Below are 13861 nucleotides of genomic sequence, written 5' to 3' on the forward strand. Positions count from 1 at the left end.
TGACCAGGTCGTGAGTGCTTAGCAGGTCTGAGATGTCTCCCATACCTTCTACGTAAGCACTGAAGACCTGAGCTGTGCTTTCTCTGCAGCCCCCTCCTCAGCATTCCTGCATAGGGAAACCACTTTCTGTTCCCCCAACCATCCCTGAACTGATCTGCCTTCACACCAGGGAAACCAAAGTCCCTGTACGCCACCCAGCAAAGGTTGCTTGTTCAGTGATAATTAGACAACATTTTTAGCTATTCAGCTCTTTCCTTCCCTTCTGCCTCCCAAGCTGCAGACAGCTCTGAGTGTGGGTGCTCCAGCTCCTCCTGTCCCTGAACCTCATTCCAGCTGTGCTTCCCAACCACATGCCAGGCTTCAAGGCTTCTCTCTCGCTGCATTTTCCTCCAAAGGCTGCAGTCAGCCAACTCACACTCTGGCTATGTCCCAAAACAAAATCAAGGTGCTTTGCCGAGGTACAGAAAAGTTGGCTGCAGCTAGAATTTGACTAGAGGGCTGGAAATTAGGAAACACATGCTTTATGATGGCAGTTGGCAGGTGTCCCGAGCAAAAGACACTGGACAAGTTCACTTATCTCCCCCCTCCCCTCCAAAATCCAGCATCCATCATTCTGAAATTACACTTCTGGCCCTGAGATCAGAATTTGAGGGGTCGCCTCAAGAGCCCTGACTTCATTCAAGCTCTCCATACATTGAAAAATATCCATACGTGCATCTAATGTAAGTGTTGGCTTGCAAATAACCACCAGCAATACCATAAAAGTCATCTTTATGAGCAGCTCAACGCTGTAAAAATGGGGAAGAAGTGAAGCAAAATGTTTCCCACACAAGCATGACAAAGAAAATGAGCACACGAATATCCAAGAAAGCTGTACTGTAAAAACAAACCAACACAAAAACACGCAGAGGATTTAAAGTCTAAGCACTCATGTTTATCGCCGATTTAGGGACTGCAAAACATCAGGGCAAGCAGTAATATTCTATGAAGCCTTGTGGTGGAGCAGGACCTTGCCACATAAAGAACAGAGGTGGTTCTTTTCCATATGCTTAGAAAAGGCATCTTCCTGAAAAAGAGCGCATCTCTGAACAGGAAAAGCCATCAGTGCTGCCAGCACCATTCCTCAAATTTAGTTGCTGGTTTCAAAAATGAGTTGAGAGAAGCTTCTCGCACCAACTTTCAAGTTTTTTGCTGCTTTCCAGTCTTGGTTTCAAGAAGAAAGCTGGACGAGAACAAGCAGGTGAGCCACACTGCCTTCACAGAGGGTAATGCTAGAGATAAGCGAGAGTGAGCTTTAGAGGGCAAAGAAAGGACTCATTGACCCACAGCTTCACAAAACCCTTTGGGTGCTTGAATCTCCCTGTGAACACCATTGGATATAATGTCCCTCTGAAGGCACCCAGTGAATCCCCTCCAGTGCATCAGGAGCGCTTTCAAATCTGTCTCTCTCCCTGACCCACACATACACGCCTCAAGTTCAAACTTGTTTTTGAAGCAATAAAGAGATGCAGAAAAATTGTACATTTAAATGACACAGCGAGGTGGCCAAGTGTGAAGTGAGCCCATCTCTCACATCTTTCATTTAAAAGGATGAGACAGGACAACAGAAAGCCTGCTGCAAACCCTGTGAAGAGGTCAACGTAGAAACTGGGCCACATAATTTGCCATTTGAGAAAACAACAACACGCAAATAGAAGACTCTTTGGACCTCTCCTCATTAGGCAGGGAAACCATTTTGCAGAGGCGGTCTTCCCCCTTGGGATAGAGGAGAGGGCAGCGAGAAAGGCAAGTGAAGCGACACGAGATTGCCGCCACGATGCGTGACCCCGTGGCAGCTGAATCCCTGAGCTCCACACAACGCTCTGAGCACGTTGCTGCCCACGGGGTATTGTGGGAGAAAGGCAAATAGAATGAGGCAGGCCAAAATGAAACCTAACAGCCCACACAGAAAAAGCAGAGCGAGGGATTTGCCCCTGCAATGAGATGCCGTGAAGCGCTTGGGTCTGGTCAGCCTTTCAAACCAATTTATTCAATCAGCGTCGGCTATCAAGGTGGCAATTGCGTCGCTTTTGTTTCAGGACTGAACTGCTGCAGGTCAATCCACCCCAAGCAAACCTGCTTATTTGCTTCAGAGATGTTCAACACTTAAAGGTTACTCAGCTGTACAAATGCTGGGAACAGCACGTGGGGCACTCGGGGTGAGACTCAAGCCACCCGGGACAAACAAGGCTACTGAGCATCACCACGTTGGGCTCCAGCTGAGATGGTTACCAACTCCTTCTGCACCCCAGATAGCTCCAGAAAAATAGAAATAAAACCATTAAAGAGGGGAGAGCTTGCCAATACGCACACATACGAGCTCATACGTTAATGCTACTTAACAGAATCCCCTTCCCCTTGGAACGCCACTCTCCATGAGAAAGCAGAAAGCTGCACTTTTGGAGACAGCTCCTGCAGAGGACAATGCAGTTCTCAGCTCCCATGAAAAATGAGGGCTCTGGATGTGCTGCTCATGTCTTGGGGTGCTGCCCAAATGTGCAACGATTCCCTCTAGCAGCAGTGAAGGATATATGCTGTGCAGTCATCAGAGAGCTAAATCATCCAGTTTAACAGCTCTTGCAGCAAAATGATTTAAAAGACAATATTCACTCGCTGAAATCCTTCCTGCGTAATATTTGTAACGACTGTGAAACTACTGTAGCTAGACTGGATGAACTCGTACTGCTGCTGTTTCTATTGTTGTCTGAAATGCAGCTTTTTTTTCTCTTAAAACACAAGGGAGTGTGGAGAACACACATGGAAAGTATGTAGTATCCACAACAGCTCAGATGAGTCCCTTCACCTGTCTGACACCAGGTCGCATTGGGCATTAATACTACCAATAGAGGTACTACACAGTTGGGGTGAGTAACAGAATACAGTAAGAACCCCAGAGCTAATGTAACAATTTACTTAAAATACTCATGTTCCAAACCTGCCAAGCACACAAAATGGCCATAACAGAGTATAGCCCAATTTCCCTCATATAGGGTAAAGAAAAGCTAAAGTTGTATTCATGTTTGCCCATCCTTGCAGTAAGTCATTTTCTTTGCATTTTTTAGAAAAAGGAAAGCTAAATATTACAATATAGGTCAGCTATAGTTCACTTTTAATGGAGTCAGGAAAACCAATCCTTATTGAAAACTTTTATTTGCTTAAACCTGGAGATGAAATTCAGATCTGTCTCAGTTCAGCTGCTCAAATGGAAAGTATATGGCCTTTATTCCTGCAGCAACCAACCAGAATCAGTTCAGGAGCCAAAAAGGAGATGAGTCTGTGCATGTATTACAGAGCTCTTCCCATTTCCCCTGCCCCCCTTATTGCTATATCTTTATCTGGTCCAGCAACATTGTTTTCTACCCCATCATACTCTCTGGCCATTCTTCCATAACCTCTTGTGCCTTCCCTAGACACCTATATTCCACACGCACACCATTTTTCTTTCTTGCCTTTATGTTCTGCCACAAACTGCTAGTACTGCTTCCACAGCCCAGAGTTTCCTAACTAAAGATGGTTATTGATGTACAGTACTAGTGTTTTAGTGCAGTAGCAGAATCAATAAACCAGGAAATACTGCTTTGTCAGATTTTGCCACTGCATGCTGGGAAATATTTTTAGTGCCTTTGGATGGTCACAGAGCTTTTCTTTAGAGATCACACTGGAGCATGAACTATGTCTTCCCTTGGAAGAACTGAAGCTCTCCTACCCTCTAGTGACTGTAAATGAATAGAGCACAAGGTTGCAGCTTCCCCCCCCTTCTCTTTTAAACAACACTTGCATCTCTCATAACTTGGTTACACGCCTTAGCATCTCAGTTTTGTATAAAAAGATGCCACAGCATGAGCCAGAGTCTTGAGAAGCGTCAGACCTGACAATATGGCTTACAGCTGAAGGTCTAACAAAGTGTGTATATAGGAAAAAAAAAGTTCAAAATGCAATGAGATACAGCATACAGTAGAGAAAAAATAAATGACAGCAACCAAGACAGAAGTTTGGCTATTCTGCACAAAAAGGAGCAGAGTTTAAAACCTGGCTCCCTTTCCTGGGACCCAAAGCCAACCAGTGCCAAGAAACAACTGTGTGTGCTTAATAGTAACTTAATAGTTACTTAGGGAAGATATCAAGGTGTATACATGCTCTCATAGGAGCCAGATATTGATTTTCAGGAGGTCAGTCTTCATGGCTCTCAAGTTGAGTGCTGGGCCTTGCAGTTTCCATATCATTATTATTTACTCAACAGCAAATTAAGCTTTACAGAACAAATGAAAAGCCACAGGTCCGTTTCCTGAGCTAGTTAAAACCTCATGCAAAAATAGGATACTGCAGGAAAGCAGATGTAATGGCAGCATTCAGGGATACTCGAAAAGACCAAGGAACGCATGTTCCATAGATCTGTAGCAACACAAACCTTTGAAATCCTATTACATTGCTGGTGCCTGTGCCTGCTCTTTCTCTACCCCAAGAACAAAGGGAATTTGAAAACTCATAGAAGTAACCAGAAGACATAAGTACTGCCTCACAAATTCCTCCAGAGGAAACAACCCCAAACAATCCAATTGGGAACTAGCAGACCTGTTTTCAACACCAGTACCTTCTCCTGGCCACATTCAGGTACTCCTAAGCAATTCAAATCCTCCACAACTTTTTGCTGCAGTTCTATTTGAATCGCAGAATAGTTAAGGTTAGAAAGGACCTTAAAGATCATGTAGTTCCAAACCCTTGATATAAGCAGGGCTGCCAGCCTCCAGATCAAGCTGGATTCAGGATGAATTTACTCTCATTTTCAGTTAGTTCAGACTCTTTCTACAGAACTTTGGTAAATGAGGCCTTTCTCTCATTTGCTGATAGATGCTACCATAGGACATACTGTAAGAAAACAGAAGCGAAGGGAATGGCAACTACCACACTTAGGTTGCACTTAGACTTCAGAAGTCATGATGCTTTTCACTTGGTTATAGAGGAGAGCACAAAGATTTGGGAACGGGCTTTTTTGAAAAGAAAAAGTATAGATTACCTTGGATGAAGATCTCTTCTTCCGACTTGACCATCTCTATTTGGGAGTCCCCAGCATTGTACCAAGGAGAGGGGAGACAGAGGAGGAATAAAATGGGGAAAGTTATTCAGTAAAGTAATTCAAACATCAGCTTATAAAACTTACTGGAAACTCTCATTAACAAGGAAGGGCTTGGATCTATTACTGCATTAATTTACCTTCCTATTTCAGGGCGCCATCAAAAACTCAAAATACCTGCATTGCACCAAAAATAAGAGGACATAAAAAAATCAGGAAAAATAATCTGAGGGACAGAGAGCCATTAGTAAGAAACATGGCTTATACTTTTGGTGCCATCTGGTTCTACAGTAAGCTAATTTAAAAAAGGAAAAAAAAAAAAAAAAGAAAAGAATCATCTTGCTGTTAAGTGCTAATGTGGACAGAGCCATTTCACTATTCTGATTCCAGTGGAAATGGCTGAGCAATTTGCATTTGAAATACGAGGGCTTAAAACATCATCTTTAAAAAAAATTGCAGTGTGCACCAACTCTTCTATCATCCGCACTCTGAATGTTAACTAAGCACCCTAGAGTACCAAAAGCCTTTACTTTAAACCAATGTATTTTCTATCTCACTGGCTAAGTCCACTTTATTCCATGTCTTCCTAAAAATCCCAAAGGAATTCCAAAGGTTCTTCTGGATGCAATGTCTCTTCTTCACCCCTTCGTGTAATCCAGTGACACTTGCCAACAACACTGTCTCGTACAAGTTTGCAGGGGAATTCACATCTCACATTGAAGCCATTGTCTTATACTATAGGCATATAAATACAGCAACAAAGCTTTGATGTCATTAAGTCTTCAAATAATCACATACCAAAGTAGAAGTAAATGTACAATTATCATAAAATTAACACAGAGGGTTTTAGAACTTTCAAAAAAGGCAACGCTATGAAAAATGATGATTGAAGAGCAGGCATCCCATGCCAACTTTTCCTCATTTTGCTTTCAAACCCTTTGAAACACTTACATTTCTGTAAATAATCCCACTTAGACAGTAATATCTCCTACCTGTAATTTAGTGTGTTGCAAACAGCAACTTCCATACTGGACTATGCAGAAGACTGTAGGAGGATTTTTCCATTTATATTTCAGTCTCCTATTTAAAACTGGACTAGCTTGAAAACCTGAGCTAAGAAAATACCAAACTATGTCTCTTCCCCACCGCTTGCAAAGCTGCTCTGTAGACAGCAGCAAAGTGAGTTCACCAGTATGGCACTCTGTATCCAACACTGGTAGTAATCTTCAAAGTTTAAAACAACAACAAAACCAACATATGTACGACATGAAACTTAAAAACCATCATCAGCTTTGAGCTGTTTGTTCGCAGTATATGCCCGGTTTTTTTTTCCTATCTCTTTAGCACCAAAAGCTGCACCATATTTCTGCATCAGGAGCCAAGTTCAAGTGAACTCCAGTCAAGACACTCAGTAGCAAAAATCAGCGTTAATGAGAAATCTCTTCCTCTCAGCCAGTGTGCTCTTCCTGCTACACTGGTGCAGTTTAAGTCTTGATTTTAAATCCCTACTATTAGATGTATTTATTTTTTTTCCATCATGAGATTAAGAGACCAATAGTTCTTTTCTCAGTGTTAACGTCTAAAGCTCTTTGATGGAAATCAGAAAACAGCGTGCTCTGGAATGGCAATTGCAAGAGTGGAAGATAACACACACATGATACATGGAGAGCACTGACACAGCGCACTTCACAACTACAAGACAAAAGTATTTAGCTACAGATGTCTAAGCATCTTTTACTCAGTTAAATACAGAGTTGCTGGTTTTTTTCCCTCCTAAAGCCATCGTCTATATTGATTTCAATACAGAGTTCTCTGAAGATGAAAATAAAGGTGGCATTTCAAAGTAAATCAGATTAGGTCAGGTCCTTTTTTCTTTTTTTTTTCTCCCTCGCCTCAACACATTGCAGCTATAAATTTGATTTCCTAAGCCACTTACATTTCTCTTGAAGTCTCCTTGCTTGACTGCTAGACTCAAGTTTAATACAATCACTCCCATGTCATCTTCTAAACTGTTGGGATCTTCCAGTTTTAAAACCTGTTCAGTAGTTCTACAAGCAAAAGAAAAAAGAAAATGAAACATAAAAGATGTGGATTTGTTGTCTTCAGTTAAACTCGAGTTCATTCCTAAAGGTCACTCGGAGCTGTGCAAATTTCAGCCTCTTGTCTGAATTCCCAATATTGAGTTTAAATATGAAAGCAGGAAGTCCGAAGGGTTCACTGATAGTCCCAACAAAACGCACAACCCTTTTAATAGGGCATCCTATCACAATGCTATTATCTTATCTGCATTTCTTCAGATGTGGGTACAAGCTGAAATGAGTTACTGCTGACAGCATTTCTCAAGGAAGAACTGCGACAGAGAAACTTAACCAAGTGAGTTTTCTAACATTAATGCCTGAGACCTGACTCAGGATATGTATCCTACCTTACCCTCTGTGTGCATTTAATCTCCTTCTGTGACTCAGTTCCCCCTCCGAAAACAGTAATGCTGGCATTTACTTGGTGGCGCTACCTGACAGATAAATTCATTAATGTTTCTTGAAACACACAAACAACAGCCATGGGAGCTTTAACACACCCGCACACAGAGAACTCATTTTCTCCAAAAAAAAAAAGAAAAAGAAAAAGAAAAAAAAAAAAGAAAAAAAGTCACACAGTGAGTGAGTATTAAAGAGAGAAATAAAACTTGAATTCCTGGCTTCCAGCTTCACATTCACATTCAGACCAAGCTGCAGTAGACAAAAGGCGAAGGGCTTTGCCTCTGCGCTAAATCAGGGCCAGATGCGGCTGCAGCAGGGCTGGGTGGCTGCAGGGGGGAGGATGGAATTGGGGGAGCTTGCCAGCAGCAAGGCAAACCACTCCCCAGCCAAATAACCCACAGAAAAATGCACCCTGCTCTACAGGGGGCCTATAGGGGGTTCTCAGCTTTCCACCCCCTTTCTTCTGCCATAAATCCACCTCCATAAATTATTCTGGCGCAGCTAGAATAAATAATCCTTGCATATAGAAACTCGTTCTGATTTCTAGATACAAAAATAGCAGCTTCTTCTGTACAGGGCTCCATCCAGGTAGAACTGCAATCCAGTACATGATGCCAGACAAAACCACACCTATGAGGGATTTATCTGAAGCTAATTTCTCATTTTCAAAACATATTCCTTACCCTTCAATCAGGAAAAAAAAAGTTTCCATGGATAGATAAATCCCAAGCTCTAGCACTTCGTTATTTTATCACATCTCTCAATTAAAGTGCAGTAACAACCTTAATTAAATAAACGTGTTACCTATTGAGTTCGAGTTCAGTGAGCACTACAAATGCCGAACCCATGAAGTCAGAAGAGGTCAGGTCTCGATCGTACACCTGGCAGCAAAACAAAATGAATATTCAGAATTTTCACATCACAAGGCAGTTTTATCCAGCTGATAGAAGAACGGATATTTTAAGGCTTTTCAGATCAAAGCTTACACATAATTCAGGGATAATTTTCCATTTCCCTGCTTTAATTTGTATTTCTAGCTAAATATTTAAACTGCGTTTTGAAAGTATCGTCTTAATATTATGTAAACAAAGACTTGTGCTGCTACAGATTGTGCCTGTTCCTTTATGCTCTATGATGAAACGCTGCACAACATCAGGTAGTTCTCGCTACAGATGTTTTAGCAATTAGTGCTCACAACTGGTAGCCTGCAGTTCTGGTAACTGTAATGGTACTCATAATGAGAAAAAGCTTTGCTACTTGTCACGGTTGCATCCCAGGCAATAACTCTGTTCAATCCAGCCAAATTGCGCTCTTAAAATGAGCGTATGAAACCACTGCTGATTTCACCGAGTTTGCACAAGCATGGTAAGGCACAGCAGAATTCAGCTCTGTAATCTTAAGTATATCCAGTCAAGGAATTTCATCTCGACTTGAATTTGCAGTGAATGAAAGCAAAACATTCAAGTGAAATCTGGAAAAGACATACGTGCATTTTAATTTGAAATGGCTGAAACCCTTAAACCGGATCGTGTTTTACATCATGCTGCTATGGTGAATAAAACAATCACTATGTTTGTACAGCAGAAAACAACTGCTTAAAATGCTATTTATGTCACTTACAAAATATTTAAAACCAAGACTAACCTTTACCCAGAGTTTTTGATCAAGGGTCTGTATGGGCAGCACGACAGTCTCATCCCAAACTGGGTTTAAGTTCTTCTGGACTACCTTACTTTTGTATAGAGTTTTCCCATTCAGTTTGAACTTCACATAAGGGTCACTTGTACCTGTGATAATTATAAGGAAATAGATCAGCTCTGCCCCTGTGTAAACCCACAGTCTTAAAATACAACCTAATAAAACCATACCTAACAATAAATGGTAACGTCTTTCTTCTAATATGCATTCATATGCATAACTACCTGTATAAAAACTTCTAGTTTGCACAGGAAATCAACTGAATGTAGCCAGAAAGTTCTCTGAGAGCAGACAGCAACATCTTCGTAGCTTATTTGATCTCTTCCTTATTATTCTTATGGAGTATTAATTATTCTTCAGTACTCTTGTTAATATTTTAAGTAAAAAGCAAATGAGGATGAAGAAATCTTTACAGGCCAATTAGGAACGCAGACAGTAAGAGAGAGAAAATGTGATCCTAAGACAACAAATATTCAGACCAAAACTAAAAGGCAATATAACTCTAGATAGGAGTGCCAAGGACACCGGTAAAACAATAGCTAAAACCCATCAGGATTTCATCACTGGTGTCATTTGCTCATTTGCTTAAATCCCAATTTTAAGTTCTACTGGAAAAAATACTAATGTTATTCATCAGCTCGGAATAGAATCACAAAGAGAGCAGATTCCATAAAGAAAATCAACAATACACAGGTAACACGTTTCTTAATCCAAGCAACAAACCCTGCCATGGCAATCAAGTTCCATATTTTTATGGAGCAGATGTCCATAGACAGACCATGAGACTCGTGCCACTCAGCAGCAATAGACAGACTTGCAGCTGTCAGAGGAAAACTGTATGGTTTCTGCACCAGCACCTCTAACCATGCAGGATAACAACTAGTAAATACCAAGAAGAATGGAATGTCTGGGGATACACAGAGTTATTTTTAACAATTATAGAAAGTTTTCATCCTGCTTTCCCTTCAAAAGGGATGAATCACAGAGTCCTGTCCCATTCTGCACATAGTGGGTGTTTCATTCACAGAAGGAAAATACTGATTGGATTTCAAATGCTACCCATAACTGATTCTTTTCTTAAATAGGAATTGATGAAATCAACTTTTTTTTTTGTTGTTTTTGTTGGAAAAAAAATATCGCACACAAATACAAACTTCTTTCTCCTCTGAGAAGGGACAATAATAAGGATTGATCCAAAAGCTGATCCAAAAGCCAGGACAGTTAGAGGTCAACTTCTCATTGGTTTTAGCGGGTTAGGACTAGATCTTCCACTAGGATCCCTATCAAAACTATGAGCAAAGTTCCACATAAAGCTAACGGCTTAAAAACAGCACGCTTTACACAATGAATGGAAATACTAAGATAAAACATAGCCCTGCTATGTGGGTAGTGGCCCTCAAAGGATTTACAGGCTGAGAAACGACATCATTGAGCTCTGGGGTGTCGGTTTCTCCCAGCTCCAAAGAACCCAACTCCGTTCTGCTTTAAAAGGAAAAGAAAGGATGGGTAGGAAGAAACTGCACGCTCAAAAACAATAACAGTAATAACGATGTCCAGAACCTATCCTGCACACAAAATAGTAACCAGCTTAGATAAGGAAAGCGGTTGATGAAATTAAAGCATGAAGAGGATTGAAGGAGGTCTATGGCTGTAACTCAACTGGTTTTGGCACAGAAAACCCATGAGAGAGGGCAAAGCCTAAAAAGAGAAAAAGAGGAGCTAGAGAAAGCAAACAGCCAACAAGTTCAATATCTGCCAGCACGAAACTCCAAGCCCTTTCTCCGAAGATGGGAAGCAAGAGGACCATATCTAAGTAAGCATCCTAATTGCATTATTGCTCTGAAAGCTTTCCAGATCATTAATAAAGGGAAATAAAATGAGGGGGAAGGGGCTGCCTGGTGCTGTTTGTGTGAATTAGGCTTTAGCACTCTTTTATAAACACACACGTAAGAGGAAAAGAATATATACAAATAAATATATATAAATATATAAAACAGCGGGGGGAAAGCTTTAATAAAAAAAAGAGGCCTTTAATTAAATAAGATTGCCACACTGGGATCAGGCCTTCATGCTTGTCAGCTTACTCTCAAAATAAACATCTCAAACCCGGGCCTCAGTGGTGTCACTTACTCCGGCAAGGCACACTGGGTAATCCCTCGCTATCTTGACAGCTACATAATGTTCAAACTGTTTCACGGGTGAATGGCGGCACTTGCGCAAAAGAAAATATTAATGCCTGGAATTAATAGAAAAAGGGATGATGGCTAACAAAAGCCAAACAAGGGAAAGGTGTCAAGTTAGTGCGGTGTTAATTGTTAGGGAAAATAATTGTGAGCGGGCGTGGGTTTCGGCAGCGCTTGGCTGTCGGGCTGTCAGAGGGGTAACATCTCAACTAGGCAGGCAGGGGAGTGGGGCCAGCGGTGCAGGAGAGCGGCTCCAGCATCCTAAAAATGACAGAATGGCACCTCTGTGCCAGCAGGCAGATGGACCTCAACCTCCGAGGTGGCAGCTGGACACGAACCGGGGCTCGGTGGCATTTCCTCGGGCTGATGGAGTTAGGCTACAAGGCTGGATGGAGGGGGTAAGGCACAGCGGCTCTTTTTGAGGCTGTCAGGGTTTCCCTTGCATCGTGTCAGCAAAGCTGCTGTGTCTCCCTGGGTCACTGCACTTACTTCTGGTGGTCTTTAAGATACCCCAGGTTGCTTTCAGGTGGTCAGCACAGGCTAAGAGGAGACAGAGAATGAGAAGCAGGGCCAGTGGGGTAGCCACGCCTGATGGGATGAATAGCACAGGCTGCCAATTATTGTTAACTGCAGCAGAGTTCAAGGTTTTAAGAGTTCTGGATTCAAGACCAGACAGATATTTGCATTTATTCAATGTTATTAATTAGGGGCAATCTACAGTCTAGCCAAACAGTGAAGCTTTTCAAATCAGTTAATGGCAATTTATGAACATTTGACATGAAATGATGTCAAAGGAGGTTGTTTTAGCTTTCTAATAGACACAACAGGTGCTTGAGAATACTCTGAAGAAGACAGGCCATTAAAAAAAAGCTTCTGAGAAGTGATCTAAGTGATCTTCCAGCAAAGGCAACCAAGACAGTTAATAGCAAAAAAAGAAAGGATGACTTCCATACAACAAACAGATGGTCATTCTACCAGCTAGACCTGGTTCTGCACAAGAACGTACCAAAAGTGATGCTCACCTCCATTCTTTTGCCTCTCTTACCTCCCACAACCGCTATAAAGCCACAAGTCCAGGCACAGCGAACCCCAGCTAAAACCTGAGCAAACTCACACAGCCAAAGTGGTTGAGACACGGCAGCTAGACAGGGTTCACAGCAGCACAAGAAACTGTTAATGGCGTTTTTAAATGGATACTGCTGCCCTCTAGCAGCCAGCAAGGGATGTGCCACATCGGCCACATAACAGCATACACACTTGATTCATATTTAGAAATAAAAAGAACTCCAGATCCCATATGATTTCAAAGCACACTCCATTTTACAGGAGTAAACTTACTGGAATTGCAGCATATGAAACAAGTTTTGTTACATGAATAGAAAAATTACCACTTATTTGCATTAGAATCCCAAAAGTTCACAGCAAGAACGGTGTGAAACACAACCCAGACCATATCAAGGTTTGATTAAAATCCTACATTTGAATCTTCAGAAGGAAATGAAGGATTTATTTTATATGCACATAAAGAATAGATTCCTTATAATCCTCCTAAAAATAGAATTATTGGAGTTATTTACAACAAGTAGTAAAAGACATTTTAGAATGGAACACACTTTTTAAATGGAAAACCACTGTCCTGTGGTGAAATAGCTGAGATCAAGGCTTAAAGGGGAAAGCAGGAAGGATGAGAAGGATGCATGCAGATCCATACCTGAAGGAAGAAAATCCCTACAGAAACTGGGTTCAGCACAACAGCAACCACTGCAGCATGAGCTGCTGTATGCAGAGCCATGAGGAATCCAGAAAACATCACAAATGAGTACTGAAGCCATTCAAACCCGCAGTGTTTGTAAATTAGACGTGATTAAGCCTTTCATAAAGAAGTGTGAAAAGTTGCCTAATACATCTGAATAATTAATAAATCTGAAGAGCTAATGATCTAATTGCAGATACCCTGAAAACAGAGGGAATTTAAATTAATCAGTGTGTTTGCAGGGAGTGATTCAGCCTAATTGCTCTGAGCATTTGCTTACCAAACAATGGATTTATTCTGCGCAAGCCGACAAACCCCCAAGTCTTGCGCAAAGCCATCCTCGCCTCCAGCACTGCCACCACATTAGTGCTGGGCAGGAGACAGCCCAGAGCTATGGCTGGTGCAGGTGTACCACAGGTGTGTTGGTGCTTAAAGAGGGAATTGTGTGCCATCCTGTCCCCTTTTCTCTCCTTTTTCTTTCTTAGAGCTACTTTAGGTACCGAGAGGCCTCTCTCAGGTCTCCCCAGAGCCTTCTCTCCCCCAAGCTGCACAGCCCCAGCTCTCAGCCTGTCCTCATAGGGGAAGTGTCCCATCCCTTGGGTTATTTTTGTGGCCCTCCTCTGGATGCACTCCAACA

At 41.8% G+C, this 13861-nt stretch overlaps 1 protein-coding gene across 9 annotated transcripts in view; it reads right to left on the reverse strand.

Moving 5' to 3' along the window:
- The window catches only part of MCTP2 (multiple C2 and transmembrane domain containing 2), a 167338-nt gene that overhangs the window by 68881 nt on the left and 84596 nt on the right, over positions 1-13861 (reverse strand). For all 9 annotated transcript variants that reach the window (XM_085514929.1, XM_085514928.1, XM_085514930.1 and 6 more), the window contains 4 exons: positions 9235-9377; positions 8395-8471; positions 7047-7158; positions 5054-5089 (listed from right to left, as the gene is read on the reverse strand). In XM_085514929.1, coding sequence (XP_085371055.1) covers positions 5054-5089; positions 7047-7158; positions 8395-8471; positions 9235-9377 — 368 coding nt within the window. The remainder of the gene's footprint in view (positions 1-5053; positions 5090-7046; positions 7159-8394; positions 8472-9234; positions 9378-13861) is intronic.

This window comes from Coturnix japonica, chromosome 14, assembly GCF_054131305.1.
Source record: "Coturnix japonica strain WE chromosome 14, WE-NBRP24, whole genome shotgun sequence".
Lineage (NCBI taxonomy): Eukaryota > Metazoa > Chordata > Aves > Galliformes > Phasianidae > Coturnix > Coturnix japonica.